We start from the raw sequence: 21,736 nt of genomic DNA on the forward strand, positions 1-21,736 counted from the left end.
ATCACATCTTGGGTCACAAATCCAGCCTCAGGAAATTTAAGAAAACTGAAATCATATCAAGCATCTTTTCTGACCACAACACTGTGAGATTAGAAATGAGTTACAGGGGAAATAATGTAAAAAACACAAACACGTGGAGGCTAAGCAATGCATTACTAAGTAACCAAGAGATCACTGAGGAAATCAAAGAGGAAATAAGAAAGAAATAAGAGGAATACAAATTGGAAAAGAAGAAGTAAAACTGTCACTGTTTGCAGATGATATGATACCATATATACAGAAGCCTAAAGATGCCACCAGAAAACTACTAGACCTAATCAATGAATTTGGTAAAGGTGCAGGATACAAAATTAATGCACAGAAATCTCTTGCATTCCTATACACTAATGATGAAAAATCTGAAAGAGAAATTATGGAAACAGTCCCATTTACCACTGCAACTAAAAGAATAAAATACCTAGGAATAAACCTACCTAGGGAGACAAAAGACCTGTATGCAGAAAACTATAAGACACTGATGAAAGAAATTAAAGGTGATACCAACAGATGGAGAGATATACCATGTTCTTGGATTGGAAGAATCAATATTGTGAAAACGACTCTACTACCCAAAGCAATCTACAGATTCGGTGCAGTCCCTGTCAAATTACCAATGGCATTTTTTACAGAACTAGAACAAATCATCTTAAAATTTGTATGCAGACAGAAAAGACCCCGAAGAGCCAAAGCAGTCTTGAGTGAAACAATCGGAGCTGGAGGAATCAAACTCCCTGACTTCAGACTATACTACAAAGCTACAGTAATCAAAACAATATGGTACTGGCACAAAAATGGAAACCTAGATCAACGGAACAAGATAGAAAGCATAGAGATAAACCCACGCACCTATAGTCAACTAATAAATAAACATAAATAGAAATTAAATAAAATTGCAACCCAAAAAATAACATAGGAATAAACCTCACCAAGGAGGTGAAAGACTTACATGCTGAGAACTATAAAACATTAATAAAGTTAACTGAAGAGGATTCAAAGAAATGGAAAGATATCCCATGTTCTTGGATTTGAATAATTAATATTATTAAAATGACCATACCACCCAAAGCAATCTACAGATTTAATGTTACCCCTATCAAATTACCCATGACATTTTTCACAGAAGTAGAATAATCCAAAAATTTATATGGACCCATAGAAGGCCCAGAATCACCAGAGAAATCCTGAGGGAAAAAAAAAATTTTTAAAGCAGGAGGCATAATTCTCCCAGACTTCAGACAATACTACAAAGCTACCGTAACCAAAACAACATGGTACTGGCACAAAAACAGACATATGGATCAATGGAACAGAACAGACAGCCCAGAAATAAACCCACACACCTATGGTCAATTAATCTTAAACAAAGGAGGCGAGAATATACAACAGGAGGGACCTCCCTGGTTGTGCAGTGGTTAAGAACCCACCTGCCAATGCAGGGGACACAGGTTTGAGCCCTGGTCCGGGAAGATCCCACATGCCATGGAGCAACTAAGCCCGTGAGCCACAACTACTGAGCCTGTGCTCTAGAGCCTGCACGCCTAGAGCCTGTGCTCTACAACAAGAGAAGCTGCCAAAATGAGAAGCCCACGCACCACAACGAAGAGTAGCCCCCCACTCACAGCAACTAGTGAAAGCCCGCGCTCTGCAAAGAAGACCCAACGCAGCCAAAGATAAACAAATAAATAAATTTTTTTAAAAAATAGAATATACAGCAGGAAAAAGTCTCTTCAGCAAGTGGTATTGGGAAAGTTGGATGGCTGCATGTAACTCAATGAAGTTAGAATACACCCTCTCACCATACACAAAAATAAATCAAAGTGGCTTAAAAACTTAAGCATAAGACATGACACCATAAAACTCCTAGAAGAGATCATAAGCAAAACATTCTCTGACATAAATCGTACCAATGTTTTCTTAGGTCAATCTCCCAAGGCAAAAGAAATAAAAATAAACAGATGGGACCTAATCAAACTTACACGCTTCTGCAGAGAAAAGGAAACCATAAACAAAATGAAAAGACAACCTACAGAATGGGAGAAAATATTTGCAAACAATGCGACTGACAGGGCTTAATTTCCAAAATATACAAACAGCTAATACAACTCGACAACAACAAAACAAACAACCCAATCAAAAAATGGGCAGAAGACCTAAATAGACATTTCTCCAAAAAAGACATACAGATGGCCAATACGCACATGAAAAGATGCTCAGCATCGCTAATTATTAGAGAAATGCAAATCAAAACTGCAATGAGGTACCATCTCACGCCAGTCAGAATGGCCATCATTAAAAAGTCTACAAATAATAAATGCTGGAGAGGGTGTGGAGAAAAGGGAACCCCCTTGCACTGTTGGTAGGAATGTAAGTTGGTACAGTCACTATGGAAAACAGTATGAAGGTTCATCAGAAAACTAAAAATAGAGCTACCAGATCATCCTGCAATCCCACTCCTGGGCATATATCCAGACAAAACTATAATCCAAAAATATACATGCATCCCTATGTTCATAGCAGCACTATTCACAATAGCCAATACATGGAAACAACCTAAATGTCTATCAACAGATGAATGGATAAAGAAGATATGGTACATATATACGATGGGATACTATTCAGCCATTTAAAAAATGAAATAATGCCATTTGCAGCAACATGGATGGACGTAGAGATTATCATAGAAAGTGAAATAAGTCAGAAAGAGAAAGATAGGGACTTTCCTGGTGGTCCAGTGGCTAAGACCGTGTGCTCCCAATGGAGGGGGCCCAGGTTCGATCCCTGGTCAGGGAACTAGATCCCACATGCCGCAACTAAAGTTCCCACATGCCACAACTAAAAGATCCCACATGCCACAACTGAAGATCCCACATGCCACAACTGAAGATCCCGCATGCCACAACTAAGACCCAGCGTGGCCAAATAAATAAAAAAAAATTTTTTTTAAAGAAATAGACAAATACCATATGATATCACTTATATGTGGAATCTAAAATATAACACAAATGAACTTATCTACGAAACAGAAACAGACTCATGGACATAGAAAACAGACTTGTGGTTGCCAAGGGAGAGGGGGATGGGAGAGGGATGAGTGGGAGGTTGGGATTAGCAGATGTAAGCTATTATATATAGAATAGATAAACAACAAGGTTCTACTGTATATCACAGGGAACTATATCCAGTATCCTATGATAAACCATAATGGAAAAGAATATTAAAAAAAGAATGTGTGGGGACTTCCCTGGTGCCGCAGTGATTAAGAATCCGCCTGCCAATGCAGGAGACATGGTTTGAGCCCCGGTCTGGGAAGATCCCACGTGCCACGGAGCAACTAAGCCCATGCGCCACGACGACTGAGCCTGCGCTCTAGAGGCTGCGAGCCACAACTACTGAGCCCTCGTGCCACAGCTACTGAAGCATATATATATATATATATCTGTACAGCAGAAATTAACACAACACTGTAAATCAACTATACTTCAATAAAAAAATAATTTTAAAGTCAATAAAAGCACAGAAAAGGAAAAGTAAATAAATAAATGGGCAGAAGATCTGAATAGACATTTTACCAAAGATGACAAACAGATGGCCCACAGGTACAGGAAAAGATGCTCAACATCACTAATCATCACGGAAATGCACATTGAAACAAAAGTGAAACATCTCACACCTGCTGAGAGTGGCTATTATAAAAAAGACAAGAAATAATAATTTTGATGAGGATGGGAAATACAGGAAACCCTCAAGCACTGTGGGTAAGGATGTATTAATAAACTGGTACAGCTACTATGGCAAACACTTTGGAGGTTCCTCAAAAGGTTAAAGATAGAACTGCCATATGGTCCAGCAGTTTCACTTCCGGGTATTCATCCTAAGGAGACAGAAGCGCTCATTGGAACAGGTATGTGCTTCACCGTGTTCAATGCAGCATTATTTACAGTAGCCAAGATACAGACGCGACCTGAGTTATTCCTTCGTAAAAAAAGAGAATCTTGACAGTAGGGACGACATGTATGCATCCCCAGGGCATCACACTGAGTGAAAGAAGTCAGACAAAGACAAATACCATATGATCTCACTTACACGTGGAATCTAAGAAAAACAGAAGCAAAATAGTAAAGACCCGAGCTCACAGATACAGAGAACAAACTGGTGGCTGCCCACCCAGAGGCAGGGTGTGTGGAGTGAGCAAGGTGGATGAAGGGGGTCCAGAGGTTACAAAGACATTTAGTTATGTACAGCACTGTGACTATAGTTAGTGATATGTATTGCATATCTGAAAGCTACTAAGAGAGTAGGCGTTAAACATTCTCATCACAAAAAATTCTGTAACTTGTATGATGGTGGATGTTAACTAGACTTACTGTAGCGATCATTTCACAACATATACAAATAACGAGTCACGAAGTTGTGTACCCAAAGCTAACATACTGTTACATGCAAAGTATACCTCAATTCTTTTAAAAAAGGGAAAAACTCAATCTAAACCTTGCACTTTATACAAAAATTAACTCAAAACGAACCATAAACTTAAAAGTAAACCACAAAACCATGAATCTTTTAGAAGAAAAAAGAGAAAAAATACTCAAGAACCTAAGGCTTCGTGAAGAATTCTTAAACATGTCTCCAAAAGCACAGTGTATAAAAGAAAAAATAATAAATTGGACTCTATCAAAATTCAAAACTTTTTCTTTGGAAAAGGTATTTTTAAGATGATGAAAGAATCACTACACAAAGTAGCTCCCCCTAGCCTTGGTGTCCAGAGTTTTTATCGGGGCTCCATTAATGATTGATTGATTGATGGCCCACATAGCAATCTCAGTCTCCATGTCAGGAGGGGGCGTGTCTTGATGTGCTGATGGCCAAGAGCACAGCAGCGGGTGGCGGGCAGGGGGAGGCTACCTCGTGGCTGGTTACCTGCCCAGGAGAACTGAAAGCATGCATCCACACAAAAATGTGCCCGTGACACTGCCTGACCCAAAGCCTCTGCCCTAAGTCACAATGTTGGTCTTTCCAGCCCCATCAACCTCCACGCTGTGACTCTCTGGTGAGGCTCCAGCCTAAGATCCAGTGTGGTCAGCCCGCAACCTAACCAAAGACACTCCTATCAGGCATGACACAGATCACCTCCCAGAAGCCAAGGGCAAAAGCCAGACCTCTCTTGGGCAAGGCCAAGTTCTTTCCTACACACCGTCAAGTTCACTCTTTTGAAGTGTCCAATTCCTGCCATTTGAGGAGAGCATCTTAGGAACTTGTCGGCAAACCCGGGGGGCTTTTGCAGAACGCACTCACCATTCTGTCTCTAGAATCGATTGTTGCTCTGACCTACAGATCCCAGACTTGAGCTGCAACACGTCCCAGCTCTAGCCAGCCCCGTGTGCTTCAGACCGGCCCCCAGAGTCCTAACTGGAAAGAGCCAGTTCCTTAACATTTATCCTGTTGCTGTTTGCCCCGGATTTGGTGGTTTCTGTAGACGGACAGACTCCTTGGTTTGTTGAAAGTCAAGGGGAGATTCTGACAGTAGCCAAGGGCCTCTGTTCAGTCCTCAATGGGCTTTTCCTCCAGGTGCTGGGCCTGTCCCTATACTTAACGCCACTCAATGTACAAAGGTACACAGAGTTACAGCACCCCTAGATTTTCTCTAATTGTTTAATACATTGCATCCTTAAATCTGTCTGTCCACCTTTATTTCAAAAATCTAAACACAGGGCCAGCATATACTTCAGTATTTGATGGTGAAATTTAAATTTGAATAAAATAGCATACCCCCCAAAATAAGTGTACAACTCAGTGGTTTTAGTATACCCCCAGTGTTGTGCAACCACAAACACTGTCTAATCCTAGAACATTTTTATCACTCCCCACTTCTCCTGCATCCCTCCTCTCAGACCTTGGAAACCACTGACCTATCTCTATGGACTTGACTATTCTAGACATTTCATATGAATGGAATCAGATAATAGGTAGCCTTTTATGTCTGGCTCCTTTTATTAGCATAAAATTTAAATTTATTTATTTATTTACTTTTGGCTGCGGTGGGGCTTTGTTGCTGCATACTGGCTTTCTGTAGTTGCAGCGAGCGGGGGCGTGCGGGCTTCGGTAGTTGTGGCGCATGGGCTAAGTTGCTGTGCGACATGTGGGATCTTCCTGGACCAGGGATTGAACCTGCATCCCCTGCACTGACAGGCAGATTCTTAACCACTGTGCCACCAGGGAAGTCCCTATTAGCATAATTTTTAGTTGAGGCATAGTTGATTACAATATTGGTTTTAGGTGTACAACATAGTGATTCAAAATTTTTATCCATCATGCTCCATTTATAGTTACTACAACGTATTATACTGTGCTATACAATAGATCTTTGTAGCTTATTTATTTTATATGCAATAGTCTGTACCTCTTCCTCCCCTACCCCTATTTTGCCCCTCCCCCCTTCCCTCCCCCCACTGGTAACCACTATTTTGTCCTCTCTGTGAGTCTGTTTCTTTTTTGTTGTATTCACTAGTTTAGTTTTTAGATTCCACATGTAGGTGGTAACATACAGTGTTTGTCTTTCTCTGTCTGACTTATTTCACTTAGCACAATGCCCTCCAGGTCACTTAGCATAATGAGTTTTTGTTTGTTTGTTTGTTTTGGTTGAGCCACGTCTCAGTTGAGGCAGGCGGGCTCCTTAGCTGCAGCTCGCAGGCTCCTTAGTTGCGGCTCACGGGCTCCTTAGTTGCGGCAGGCGGGCTTCTTAGCTGCAGCTCACCGGCTCCTTAGCTGTGGTATGCGAACTCTTAGTTGCGGCACGCATGAGGGATCTAGTTCCCGGATCACGGATCAAACCCGGGCCCTCTGTATCGGGAGCATGAGTCTTACCCACTGCACCACCAGGGAAGTCCCCTAGCATAATGTTTTTAAGGTTCCTCCGTGTTGAAGCATCTGTATCAATACTTCATTCCTTTTTGACGGCTGAATGTTATTCCATGGTATGGATGTTTTGTTCATCAGCTGATGGACATTTGAGTTGTTTCACTTTCTGATTATTATAAATAACGGTGCTATGAACATCCATGTGCACGTTTTTGTGTGGATGCATGCTTTCGGGTCTCCTGGGAGGATAACCAGCCACGAGGCGGCCTCCCCGCCTCCCCTGCCCCCGTGCTCTTGGCCATCAGCACATCAAGACAGGCCCCCCGCCCCGGGTGGACAGAGTCAACATCCGGACACCCTGCTGTTGTCAGCATCTGAGTCATGGGGCATCTGAGCTCTGAGAACAGATAGGGGGGCCTCCAGAGTAGAGAAGGAAGGCCCTATTGATCCAAACTAGGATAGCTGCAAATCATGAAAGAAAAAGGGAGTTATCCCATCACCACAACTAAAGAACGGAAGGACCACGAGGGGCCACCTGCTGCGGCCCAGAAGGGGACACTTCCGTTGCCTCTGCAACATCTCCAGGGGGCGGCCATCGGGGGCGCCTGGGCCTCCAGGGAAGGGGACTTCTGCAGCGTAAGCAGCCCTCCAGCCTCACAAGAATCCGCCCTGTCTCCCTCGGGACGAGCTGACGTCTGTGTCCTTGTGGTGTCCCTCTCAGGGCCGTGCAGAACACTCTACTCCCTGCTGGCCGGGGGGGCGCCTCGGGAGTGTGAAGGCAGGACCCAGTTTCCTGAACCAGCCTCCCTTCCATATACCCCTGAAGTCTTCGCTTCAACCAAAGGCAAGCGGCTCTCCCAGTTGCTGAGCTCTGCGAAGTGCCTTATACAAACCCCGAGAGGCACCGAATCAACAGGCCCTCCCACAGTCGGCATCACAGAACCTGAGCTTGGCCACCCCTCCCCACGCAGAAACGCGGCGACCTACCTACCGGCTCTGGTGGCTCTCCCACAGTCGCCTCAGGCCCCGGTCGGCCAAGCCCTCCAGGATGAGGAGGTGGCCCCGCCCGTCCAGCAGGTGGAAGCCAGTGAGCACGTCCAGGTCCGGCCGCTCCTGGATCTTCGCCGGCATCTTCAAGGTGGACAGGATCTGCTGGATGTCCTCCACGGGGCAGGAGTCCAGGCCCAGGGCCCCGGCGTTGATCACGGTGACGTCCTGCAGCAGGCCGTGCAGGAGTGAGAGCTTACTGGAGGTGAACACGAAGATGACGCGGCCAAACCGGGAGGCCGTGGGGTTGGCGTCCAGGGCCTCGGTCCCGGCCCGCAGCGGCACCGCCACGCCCGCCCGCAGCTTCAGCTGGCAGCTGGCCTCCAGGTAGTCGCCCGGAGGCATCGGGCCGTGCCGCAGGCCGTCTCCGGGCACCTGCAACCCCACCACCTTCCTGCTCCTGCTGTCATGGCTGAGGCGCGTGGCCTTGGGCTCGCAGCTGTGGACGGGGACGACCAGGTTCAAGTACTTGTGGCCAAGGAGGAGGTCGGCAAAGCTGACCTGGGCAACCCCGTAAGGGTCCCACATCTTATCCTGGGTTTCAAAGGGGTTGTTCTCCGTCTCCTTCGGGGAAATTAGGGTCTGGAGGTTGAGGTACGAATCCAGCGGGTCCTCCCCAAACAGGGCGGGCTTGTGGGAATACTCCTCTGACTTGCGGTCCCGGTCATGAACTTCCACCACCATCGGGGGGCCCTCCAGGTATTCCCTCAGGTCGCTGGGGTGCATGGCCCCAAGGAAGATGACGTTGATATCCTGGAAGTAGACGCGGGTCCCATGGGGCTGGCCCTCCGTCCTGTGCACTGGGGTCCTGTGGAACTGGTACTTGCAGTACACGGGGGTGCACAGCCGCTGCGAGAGAGAAGGCACGGCGGTCACGGGTGCAGCCGCGGGCGCCCCCTGCCGGCCCCCCTCCTCTCCAGGTGGCCCCCACCCAGTGGCTCAAATCCCGGCCCCAGGCTCATGCCCGGCAGCCCCTGCAGCCCCTGCGGCCTGTGGTTCCTCATTCACAAACCCCAAGGACAGAGCCCACTCTGCAAGGCCACTGCGAAGCCCGAGAGCCACGTGTACGGCGTTGAGCTGGCAGCTGAAGCAACTATTTCCCCCGGATGGCCAGTGCCACGAGGACAGGCCCTGTGCCTTCTTCCCATCCCATGGCCGGGCACAGAAAGTGTGGTGAGGAGTGGCTTTTAGAACAGAGAATCCGTGTTTCCCAGACACGCATCTGGAGGGCTGGCACGGCTCACCTTTAGCATATAAAGTGACCAAGCAGAACTTGGGTCTGGGTTTAAGAGGACTCGCAGGCTGAGCTGGAGGCAGGGGGCAGGGCTGTGTCGGGACAGAAACAGGAAACCTTGCGCATGCTACAACTTTATCATCAGAAGCTCACCGTTACACAAGTGCGTGGCTCGAATGCATACTCCAAGGGTACTATTTATTTTACTATTTCTTTGACCACCGATGCTGAAATTTTATTTAAAAATAATCCTGGGTTGGTAGGGCTCCCAGGTACCTGGCAGAAATAATTAAGAAAACCTGCTGGAGAAATGCACTTCCAACCTAGGCCTCAAAGAATTCCCACAGAGAAAGTTCCATCAAACATGGGATCATAGTAAAAATCACAAAACACCTAAGGGAAAAAGGTACCACTAGCAAAACCAGATGTACAAAGGCACAGGTATTAGAATGATCAGGTACATAAAATAAATATATTTGTTTGGTTTTTAAAAAATAAAAGTATATCGTCAAGGTCAAAACTATCATAATTCTATTTACTGGCAATGAAAATTCTAAAACTGAAAATTTTAAAATATCACCTACAACAGCATCAAGACATAAAATGCTTAGGAAGAAATGAAAGATGTGGAAGACCGGTACACTGAAAACTATGAAACACTGCAGAGAGAAATCAAAGAAAATCTAAATGAAGAAATATACCATGTTTATGGTTAGGAAAATGCAATTAATTCTAGAGGAATCATAGACCTAAACATAAAAGCTAAAATCATACCTCTCCTAGAAGAAAACACAGGGTAGTATCTTCATAAACTTGGGGTGGAAAAAAGTTTTATTTGATATGACACAAAAAGCACTAATCGTAACAGAAGAAGTTGATAAGATGGACTTCATCAAAGACACTATTAAGAAAATTAAAGTCAAGCTCCAGATGGGCAGAAAATATGTACAATGCATACTTATCTGACAAAGGACTCACATCCACAATATATCAATAAAAAGAATAGATATTCTAAAGAAAAATAAATGAGGAGCTTTCAAATCTGCTTAAACGGAATAAGCACACCCACCCTGCACCTCCCACTGAATACAACAGAAGGCACACTTCAACTAAGAGTCCGCATGCCGCAACTAAGGAGCCTGCGTGCCACAACGAAGGTCCCATATGCTGCAACTAAGATCTGGCACAGCCTAAATAAATAAATAAATATTAAAGAAAAAAAAAAACCCTACAGAGACGCACAGAACACCTTCTGAAAAGTAAAAGGCAGTGGGCAGATTGGAGAAAGAGACCAAACCCAGTGAGTTTCCTGGGTTTTATTCTCTTCCTGCACGTCCCAGACTAGACGCAAAGGAAGCCTGAATCCCAGAATTATGCACCAGGCATGGAGAGACAGAGCTCTCTTTCTGTACCAAGGAATGGGGTGTGGGAACCCTAGGAGACAGAGAGAGTGGAAGGAAACCCCCTATTGCTTTTCTCTCCTGGACCTGCCCTCTGGCAAGTTCAAGTTCCCAACCTGTAATCTGTTTGCAGTGGCAGCAGCTGGGCAGGCAACTGAAAATCTGAGTGAGGGGAATCCTCTTTGAAGAGATGAACTGTGATACAAACAGTGTATCAAAATGTCCTGTTCCTTGGCTCTCATGCTTGGATGATGGTCACCGAGCTCCTGTTTGTACCAGGCCCCGGGCTAGGCGCTGGGGACGCTGACACCATGGTCCCTTGTGCGGGCGACTTCAGCCCACTGGGGACATGAACTAAACATCACGTCATGCGGTTCAAGTGGCAGACTGAACGCATACATCTGGTCACACCCCTCACAGAACTCCCCTAAAACCACAGGGATTTTTTTTAAGACATAAGCATACGAGGACAAGGAGAAGAGAAGAGAAGCCACCATGCGCACTGGGACAGGGACGAGGAAGTGGTGCAGACACAGCACAGGTGAGGAAGCCAAACCCCAAGCATGTAATGGAGAAGCTGAGAACCAGCCACATTCTCTGCAAAACCCTCAAAAGACTTAGGAACTGGCAGGCCCCAGCATCTCTGGATCCGGGGGTCACAGGGAAGAGCCCAGCAAGGGAACCGTTGCAAGTCCTGAGAAGCCGGCCGGCCCAAGTGCCCTCCCCTCCCCTACTGCTTGGCGGGAGGCCGTTAGTCTGTTGTACAGGCAAATGAATAAAGGGTCCTGAGAGCTTCAAAACACTGATGAGAGAGAAAAGAGGAGACCTAAACTAATGGAGAGGCACACTGAATTCAGGGGTTGGATGGCTCAACACAGTAAGACGTCAGTTCTCCCCAGACCGATCTATGGATTTAATGCAAAGCCAGGCAAAATCCTAGCACAAGTTTTTGTAGATAGAGACAAGCTGATTCTAAAATTTATATGAAAGGGCAAAGAAACTGGAAGAGCTAACACAATTTTGAAAAGGAAGAATAAAGGATCCAGAAATAGACCTCTACCAGTATAGCCAACTGATTTTTGTCAGAAATGCAAAAGAAATTCAATGAAAAAAAACAGACTTTCTACAAATGGTGCTGGAAGAATCAGTCACGTGTTTGCAAAAAAAAATGAACATTAACTTAAACCTTATACATAAATTCACTCAAAATTGATTATAGATCCAAATGTAAAACTATAAACATAGAAGAAAACCCTTGTCACCAGGCGTTAGGCCAAGAGTTCTTAGATGTGACACAAAAACACAATCCATAGAAGACAAAAATGTATAATTTGGACTTCATCAAAATTAAAGTAAGAGAAGAAAAAGGCAGACTACACATTGGGAGAAGATACCTGCAAAGAATATCTCCAGAAGAGGACTTGTAACCAGAATAGATTTAAAAACCCTCAACTCAACAACAGGAAAACTAAGTAGTTGAGAACTTCTCTGGTGGCGCAGTGGTTCAGAATCTGCCTGCCAATGCAGGGAACACGGGTTCGGGCCCTGGTCCGGGAAGATCCCAGATGCCGGGGAGCAACTAAGCCCGTGCGCCACAACTACTGAACCTGCGCTCTGGAAGCCATGAGCCACAACTACTGAAGCCTATGCTCCGCAACAAGAGAAGCCACCACAACGAGAAGCCCATGCACTGTAACGAAGAGCAGCCCCCGCTCGCCGCAACTAGAGAAAGCCCGTGCACAGCAACGGAGACCCGACGCAGCCAGAAATAAATTTATAAAAAAAAAAAAGAACTCTGTCGAAATGTGGGCAAAAACTCGAATTGACACTTCACCAAAGGGGCCATAAAGTGGCAGATAAGCAGATTAAGAGATGCTCCACATCACTCTGCGTCAGGGAAATGCATGGTAAACCCCGATGAGATAACACTGCATACTCATTAGAGTGGCCAAAATTAAAAATAAAACACTGACAATACCAAGTTCTGGGGAGGATAAGCACAGCTGGAGCCCTGAGAAGGCAGCCATAGCCTCTCCACAGAGCCCGGGAATTTATCCTAAAGCACTGAAGGCTTATGTTCACACAAAAGCACGTACACAGATGTTTTAGCAGCTGTGCTCGTAACTGCCCCAAACCAGAAACAACCTGAACATCCTCCACGGGTTAACGGACGGACAGACTGCGGTTCCATCCAGCTGCAGAATGCGAGTCAGCAGCGCAAAGGGGTGAATTCCAGCTTGCGGGAGCCTCGCCGGCATCGTTCTGAGGGAACGAGGCTGTACGCGTTGTGCCCTGCTGCAGCAGACGTTCTCAGTGTGGATGTCACACAATATATAACCCCATCTGGACGACAATCTTCCAAAGTTAAAACTATCACGACCAACACATCTGCGGTAGCCGGGAGTGCGGGTGGGGAAGATGTGGTCATCAAGGGCTGGTACGGAGGAGTTTGGGGGGTGCGGTTACAGAGGTGTTCTGTATCCTCACTGTGGTGGTGAGAACGCTGACGCAGACATGAACTGAAATTTACAGGACTGTACACCAGGAGAAAATAGTCGATTCTGTAGGAGATTTTTACTCTTCTGCTTGCTATTTTAAAAATTAAAAAAACAGAGGGTCTCTGGAATGAGGGACAGCTGATGGCATTCAGCTCCTATCCAAACCAGATGTATTAGGTGACCAAATGCTCACGGACCATCCAATGCAGACCCCACGTCCTTTTCATCCCTTGGCTACCAGACCCCTACCCTCCAGGCGGGCAACTGGGAGAGACCTCCAGAGATCGAACTTGAGGTCTCCCCACCACCAGCCCACCCAGGCCACCAGAGCATGAGGCTCAGAACCCACAAGCCCGCTCGGCACCCAAGGCTGCTTTTGAGGCCCCCACTCTTACCTATGAGCAGCAAACCAGGGGATTAAGACAGATGTGACAATGGAGACCAAACAAATAGAAAAACCAACTTGAGGAAACAAGGACTGTACAAACAGGGACGGCGCCCCGCAAAGCAGGAAAACACTGCTGAGTCGGCGGCCCCGGGGCCACCCCCAGATCCGTGATTCTCTAGGAGAACCTCAGGACTCAGCTGTGGTCGGACCCACAGCTGGGCTTCACAAAGGCCGGAGGAGACCAGGCAAAGCCTGCAAAGGGAAAAGGGCTGCGAGGCAAAGCAGGGGGACAGGCGCCATCTCCCCATGGCCTCCTACTGTGTGCGCCAGGATGCATTGAGCTCCTGCACAACTGACTGTGACAAGTCAGGTGACGTACTGTCCACCAGGGAGCTCACTGGAGACCTAGCACCCAGGGTTTTGATTGGGGCTGGTACTAGGCTCCCCCAGCCTGTGTCCCAATATGCAAGGTGCCCTGGAGAAAAGCATGGTCAGCACTGTTGGCAGAAATAGTCAGGCCCAGGAACCACTCTCATTAGAGAACGATTCAAGTTCCTAGACACCTGCCAAGGGCCAGCTTTTCAGGCAGAACTTTTTATAGATAGTCACCTTGGCAATCTAGATTCAATACAATCTCTATTAAATTACCAATGGCATTTTTAAAGAACTAGAACAAAAAATTTTTAAATTGGTATCGAAACACAAAACACCCCAAATAGCCAAAGCAATCCTGAGAAAGAAAAACGGAGCTGGAGGAATCACACTCCCTGACTTCAGACTACACTACAAAGCTACAGTAATCAAAACAGTATGGTACTGGCACAAAAACAGAAATATATATCAATGGATCGGGATAGAAGGCCCAGAAATAAACCCATGCACCTATGGTCACCTAATCTGTGACAAAGGAGGCAAGGATATAAAATGGAGAAAAAACAGTCTCTTCAATAAGTGGTGCTGGAAAAACTGGACAACTACATGTAAAAGAATGAAATAGAGGCCCGTGTATCAAAAAAAAAAAAAAAAAAAAAAAGGACAGAAGATCCAAACAGACAATTCTCTAAAGAATACATACAGATGGCCAAAAAGCATGTGAAAAGATGTTCAACGTCTCTAATTATCAGAGAAATGCAAATCAAAAATACAATGAGGTACCACCTCACACCAGTCAGAATGGCCATCATCAAAAAACTCTGCAAACAATAAATGCTGGAGAGGGTGTGGAGAAAAAAGAACCCTCCTACACTGGTGGTGAGAATATAAATTGGTGCAGCCACTATGGAGAACAGTATGGAGGTTCCTTAAAAAACTAAAAATAAAGCTACCATATGACTCAGCAATCCCACTACTGGGCATATATCCGGAGAAAACCATAATTCAAAAAGATACATGGGGCTTCCCTGGTGGCAAAGTGGTTAAGAATCCACCTGCCAATGCAGGGGACATGGGTTCGAGCCCTGGTCCAGGAAGATCTCACATGCCACGGAGCAACTAAGCCCACACACCACAACTACTGAGTCTGCGCTCTAGAGCCCGCGAGCCACAACTACTGAGCCCACGTGCCACAGCTACTGAAGCCCATGCACCTAGAGCCCATATTCCGCAATGCTCCGCAACAAGAGATGCCACCACGAGAAGCCTGCGCACCGCAATGAAGAATAGCCCCTGCTTGCCGCAACTAGAGAAAAGCCCACGTGCAGCAACAAAGACCCAGTGCAGCCAAAAATAAATAAATAAATGTATATACATAAAAAAAGATACAGGTACCCCAGTGTTCACTGCAGCTCTGTTTACAACAGCTAGGACATGGAAGAAACCTAATTGTCCATCGATGGATGAATAACTTATCCAGGAGTGGATAAAGAAGTTGTGGTACATGTACACAATGGAATATTACTCAGCCATTAAACAGAATGAAATGATGCCATTTGCAGCAACATGGATGGACCTAGAAATTATCCTAAGTGAAGTGAGTCAGACAGAGAAGGACAAATATCATACGATATTGCTTATATGTGGAATCTAAAAAAATGGTACAAATGAAATTATTTACAAAACAGAAATAGAGTCACAGATGTAGAAAACAAACTTATGGTTACCAGGGGAGAGGGGGGAGGGATAAATTGGGAGATTGGAATTGGGAGACCACACCACTATATATAAAATAGATAACTAACAAGGAGCTACTGTATAGCACAGGGAATTCCACTCAATACTCTTTAATTATCTATATAGGAAAAGAATGTAAAAAGGGTGGATATGTGTATACGTATAACTGATTCACTTTACTGTGTACCTGAAACTAACACAACATTGTAAATCAACTATATTCCAATAACAAATTTTTAAAAACTGAAGGAAAATGATTTTTTAACCTAGAATTCTATACCCTATCAATCAAGCATAAGGGTAGAATAAGGATATTTTCAGACATAAGAGATCATAAAACAAGTATCTCCCATTAACCTCTTCTCAGGAAGCTACAGGAGGATGTGCTCCAGCAAAATCAAAGAGGAAACAAAGCAAGAGCAAGACACAGAATCCAGGGACAGGGACCCACCAGGAGAGGAACAGGGGACTCCCAAGGTAAACAGCAGCACTAAACTGGCTGGTTCAAAATAAGTGAGCACTAGGCGAGCACCGCTGCTGTAACAAGGAAGCATAGGGATCCTCCTGAGTGGAAGGTCGCTACCTGCACCTGAAGAACCCTGTGGTGTAGCAGAGGAGACCTCACACTTGGTAACTCCTGACCCCAGGAACCTAATCTCTTTGCTGTCTGGCTGTGAGATCCTAAAAGAGGAAATGGAGTTGATGATCATACTTCTCATGTAGGGCCACTGCGGGTGAGGGGCGACAGGTGATGGGCAGATGGCTGGGAAAAGCAGCTCTCAAACCAGCTGGCCTGGTTCACTCTTACCTCTAGTTCACTGAAGGAAACAGACCGTGATGGAAGGCAGGAAACACACTTGACCTCTATGGTCAGGGGGTTTAAGTCCCGCTTTTGCTCTTCAGTCATGAGGGGAACTTCTGTTTTTAGGGTCAAAAGACAATCTAAGACATTGGCCGACCTCCCACTGCCACGACTCACGACAGTTTGCCATCCTGCAGGGAGATACACACAGCGTTAGAATGTTATTCAGAACGGCCCTGAGACCAGCACCGGAGGGATCAGGCAACCTGAGAGCCAAAGATAAAATTACACCGAAAAGAGGAAAACTTTAAAAAAATAATAATTGGGAAACACCTACAGGCAGCATGTCTGCACCACTTTTTCAACTGGGGTCCCATAGGTTCTCTAAGAGAATTTCATTTTGTCATTTAATCTTGATGATCACCTTGCGATAGAAGCATTTCCTGAATCATCTATAGGCTACAATCAGGAACAATGACGCTTGGGTCCCACCCCCAGTCTCACGGGCTTGGTCTGGGCTGTAGCCTCCGCACTGGGATTTTTTAAATCTCTCCAGGTAATTCTAGAACCACCAGACTTGCGCTGCGAGTCCCATAGTTACTGGCCATATGTGGATATTTATGTTTAAATCAATTAAAATTAAATATACTTTAAAATGCACTTCCTTCAGACTTCTCTGTTGGTCCAGTGCTTAAGACTCCACGCTTCCAATGCAGGGGGCACAGGTTCAACCCCTGGTCGGGGAACTAAGATCCCACATGCCGCACAGCATGGCCAATAAATAAATAAATTAATTAATTAATTAAAAGGCACTTCCTTCATCACATGAGTCCCACGTCACACGCTCAGCAGCCATGTGTGGCTGTGAGCAGACATGGAACAAGTCCTTCACCGCAGAAAGTTCTGGAGCACTTCTCCAGGCAGTTCTCTTAGAGTAGAACACGTTCAGGAACAAATAACACCAGTGTCTGTGTTTGGTGCCCAGCGGCGTCACTTTCACCGTCGTAATCCAGGGAGGGAAGTGTAGGTACTGACATAGAACAGAAGTGGTACATCTGAGCCAAATCCAGCCTGGAACACCTCCCGCTGTGACAGTCGTGCAACAGTGCAACTGCAGAAAAGGGTGGGTGACTTGACCACTGCAGGGCACATGGGCAGCTGTGAGAATACCTCTCTCGCAAAAGGGGCCCATACATTTCACCAGGTGGAGAGACACTGGTGAAGGCCAAAAAAAAAAAAAAGCAAAGCTCCAGATTTGCAAGCAGATTTTTCAAGCCCTAAATCCGACTGTTAGGCATCATGTGACCTACAACAAGTTAGAGGCTCTTTGAGGCTCGATTTTGTCATGTGCAAATTGGACAGAGATACCACTTTTCTTAGGGTTAAGAGGATGAGGAGGGATTACATACGGGAAGGTGTCAGGAACACTGCCCCTCCCAGCACAGGGTCTGTGCTCAAAAAGACCAATTCTATTTCTTTCATGATGCTGGTAAATATATTTTTAGGGCATGTGAGAGCCCCATCACTCACACTCAGAAAGAGCAGTTGCTTCCAGAACAAGTCCTGGGCCAGAGGTGTACACTGTCTGCCTGGGCCGTGGGCATCTCCTGGGGACCCCCCACTTCCCCCTGTGACTCTCTTCAAAACCAACTCATTAAGACCATAGCCCATTCTGATTTGTGTTCTAGAACTTTGCAAGCCTTTTCATAGAAGATTGCCCAGTTTAGAAAGACTCTCTAGTGCAAACACCTACGTATATCAACATTCAGAAATCTCAGGTGATGTCAGCCATGATCCAGGGCAGGGATCTCAACCTCAGCACTACTGACACCTGAGGACTGATAATTATTCGCCATGAGGACTACCCTGTGCATCATGGGACATTCAGCAGTGTCCCACTCCCACTTGTGACACCCAAAGATGCCTCACAGAGTGCCAAGTATCCCTGGGGGCATAAGTGCCCAAGGTGAGAAGCACTGTCCCACGTAAGGAACAAGGCAAGGGCGAGTGGCCACCACAAGGTCTGTGCACCTACAGCTGCCGGACTTGAACACGATAGGTCCAGGGATGTCAAGTGATCGTCCAAGGACTCTTGGCCGATAAGCAGCAGAACCAGTGTCGAAACAAGTCCTGCGTGGCTAAAAGTGCGGCCCCTCCTCTGTGCAGTAAACTTAAGAGTTCACTCCAAACACAGAACCTTTCTAGACACTTACTGGCCGACAATATTTACCACTAAGGTATGCAAAGTCTGTGGCCTAATCTTAAATTGAAGATGGGGCTTCCCTGGCGGCGCAGTGGTTGAGAATCCGCCTGCCAATGCAGGAGACATGGGTTCGAGCCCTGGTCCGGGAAGATCCCACATGCCACGGAGCAACGAAGCCCATGCACCACAACTACTGAGCCTGCGCTCTAGAGCCCGCGAGCCACAACTACTGAACCCAGGTGCCACAACTACTGAAGCCCGCGTGCCTAGAGCCCGTGCTCTGCAACAAGAGAAGCCACCGCAATGAGAGGCCCGCGCACTGCAACGAAGAGTAGCCCCCGCTCGCCACAACTAGAGAAAGCCCGCGTGCAGCAACGGAGACCCAAAGCAGCCAAAAATCAATACAGTAAAATAAGTTATTAAAAAAAATTCAATTGAAGATGACTAAAAATAATCATTCTAGTTTGGGAATAATCTTATGCTATTCTATTTTATGGCAAAAAGAAACCTACAATTGGCCCGCTGTACCACGGCCACTTGCTGTCATGACCACAAGCCATGGCCTCGGTGCCAGGGAGCAGGGATCTTTCTGCCCCCCTTGCCGGGGGCCCAGGGCCCTACACGCAGCCCACCCAGATGTCCGGGCGAGGCAGCTGCCACCTCCTCACCAGTAACCTGCCTGAGCTCTGCTGTGCGCAGGGCTCCCCACCAAGCTGTTTACACACATTCTCTCTCGTGATCCTTCCTACAGTCCCCTGGGGTGGGAGTTACTGTCCCCATTTTACAGATGAGGAAACTGAGACTCACAGAAAGCAGGCGACCTGCTGGTAAAGGGCTGAGCCAGGATTCAAAGTCTGTCTGTCACTCTTGCAATAACTGTCACTGTACAGGGCCATGGCGGCACAAGTTAAACTGGGGGGGGGAGGCCCAGGCACCTCTTGGCTTCACCTGCTGGAAATGGTCACACCGGGCACACCAGGACCATTCAGCATCTCCCTCCCCTCACAGCAAAGTAAGGAGCAGGTCAGGCAGGTCCCCCGGGGCCCGCCCACCTGGAGCAGCACCGGTTGCTTCTGCGTTCAAGACCAAAGAAGCATGAACCAAAGTCACTGTCCCAGGCAGGGCCACGTGGCCGCTGCGTGAAAGGCCCGGTCCTCCTGGACACGGCTCAGCAGTGGGTAAGAGTCTCTGAAAACTCACTTTGGGTGAAACTAATTTTCAAAAATCCATCTAAACGTGTGGACAAAAAAGTAAATAGTAGCTCCTCAAAACATATCGACATCAACCCAAGCGCTTGTGGAAATAAGGATTTTCCCGGCACCCCCGGCACTGGACTCTGACCCTATGGGGTTTCACTGACCCTCCGTGTCTGCCTAAGTTTCTCCAGATAGGCCAGAAGGGGGCACTTGTTCACCCTGATGGCCAAAAACCCCACAATGAAACGTGTGAAATTATTTTCTCTAAAAAGAAGAGGGTTCCCCCCATATTCCCTTTTTAAAATAAAGTCACATAATTTTACCCAAAATATATTCTGAGCCTTCCATTATCTAAACATATGGACATAATAAATACCTACTTATTCTTTATCAAACTGAGTTTATAAACGGTGACAGATCTTGCAAAGCAAATGAAGCAACGCCCTGTTCTGCCACTGAGCTGTGTGCCTTCAGGTTTAGCTGCTTCACTTCTCTGAGTTTTGATTCCTCCCTGAAAAAATCGTGACAATGATAACCACGCCCTATACCACCAGCACCAGTTCACTGGGAAGATCAGAGTTGGCCGTGAGAAGTAAATGATAGGGCATAAATACTGGTCGCCTTTCCTCATTTCCTTTACTAGACGTCTTTGTAAAAATCTGCAGGAACGTGTTTATACCAAGTAGCATCTTATGTAGCAAACAAAACCATGACGTTTCTTTTTTTTTTTTTTTTTTGCGGTACGCGGGCCTCTCACTGTTGTGGCCTCTCCTGTTGCGGAGCACAGGCTCCGGACGCGCAGGCTCAGTGGCCGTGGCTCACGGGCCCAGCCGCTCCACGGCATGTGGGATCTTCCCGGACCGGGGCACGAACCCGTGTCCCCTGCATCGGCAGGCAGACTCTCAACGTTACTGCGCCACCAGGGAAGCCGATGATGTTTCTTATTCTCACGTTTGCTTGGACTTTGGAATCAGACCTGGGTTCAAACCCAGACTTCTCTTACTCGCTGCGTCATCTTGGCCGGCGCGTTTGACCTCGCTGCGCCTCCATTTCCCGCTCTGTATAGCGGAGAGACGCCCACTTGGCTGGGGTGGCTGAGAGCGTAGGGCAGGGGCTCGGTCACCGCGAGTGTCCTGTTTACCGGCATTCTAGCCACACGGGTCAAGGAGACCGGACGCTGCTGGGAACGGGTGTGGCTACCTGCGAGGAGCGGCATCACCGCCAGCTGCATGGCGAACGTGCCCTGCTTCCCGTGGCCTGCCAGCCTGGAGTCTGTCTCCAGGCGAGATTTCTCCCTCCTCCTCTGGCTTTTCCTCCTCGCGTCTGATTCTTTCCGTTTAACTGTGAAATCAGAGGAAGGGAATAAACGTTAAGAGGAGCTCCTGTCCCAGAGGCTGTACGTGGCTGCTTCACACGGCAGGGATGCGGAAGGCTCTGGGGGCTCCCTGGAGGCAGAATCTGTGCTCCTCGTCTATCCCAGCAACCGGGAGACGCATCCCAACACGGACAGCAGTCGTCAGTTACACGCAGCAAGAAATTACGGGGTCCTGATCCCCCAACTTGCCACTACCCAGAGCCAGCTGTGACGACACCAGCACCACACAATACCCAAGTTCTCCTCTCCGTCGGCTTATAATCTCAGCGCAGCGCTGAGGGTTGGGCTTTGAAGCTGAACCACCAAAGTTCTAGAATCAGCTCTCTCCCTCCTGCAGGGAAAGCGCCCTAACCATTCTGAGCCTCGACGCCCCCGTCTGTCGAATGGGGGCAGCACCTGCCTCCTCAGGGCATCGAGAAGAGTCACTGGGCAAAGGCACATAAGATGCTCATCTCAGCACCCAGCTTAGATCAAGAAGAAAAAGGAGATGATAAAACACATAAGTGTGGGTAACTAAAACCATGAGCTATATAGGTTCTGTGACAGAGAGACCAATGGAACAGACCATTGCAGGCAAGCCCAGAAATAGA

The 21,736-nt window shown here is 47.0% G+C and overlaps 1 protein-coding gene across 2 annotated transcripts in view; it reads right to left on the bottom strand.

The window, feature by feature from the left end:
* The window catches only part of CFAP92 (cilia and flagella associated protein 92 (putative)), a 75,518-nt gene that overhangs the window by 17,193 nt on the left and 36,589 nt on the right, over nucleotides 1–21,736 (bottom strand). For both annotated transcript variants that reach the window (XM_024763345.1, XM_024763344.1), the window contains 3 exons: nucleotides 20,972–21,112; nucleotides 16,379–16,563; nucleotides 7,886–8,790 (listed from right to left, as the gene is read on the bottom strand). In XM_024763345.1, coding sequence (XP_024619113.1) covers nucleotides 7,886–8,790; nucleotides 16,379–16,563; nucleotides 20,972–21,112 — 1,231 coding nt within the window. The remainder of the gene's footprint in view (nucleotides 1–7,885; nucleotides 8,791–16,378; nucleotides 16,564–20,971; nucleotides 21,113–21,736) is intronic.

This window comes from Neophocaena asiaeorientalis, unplaced genomic scaffold (assembly GCF_003031525.2).
Source record: "Neophocaena asiaeorientalis asiaeorientalis breed wild unplaced genomic scaffold, Neophocaena_asiaeorientalis_V1.1 scaffold433, whole genome shotgun sequence".
NCBI classification, from domain to species: Eukaryota; Metazoa; Chordata; class Mammalia; order Artiodactyla; family Phocoenidae; genus Neophocaena; species Neophocaena asiaeorientalis.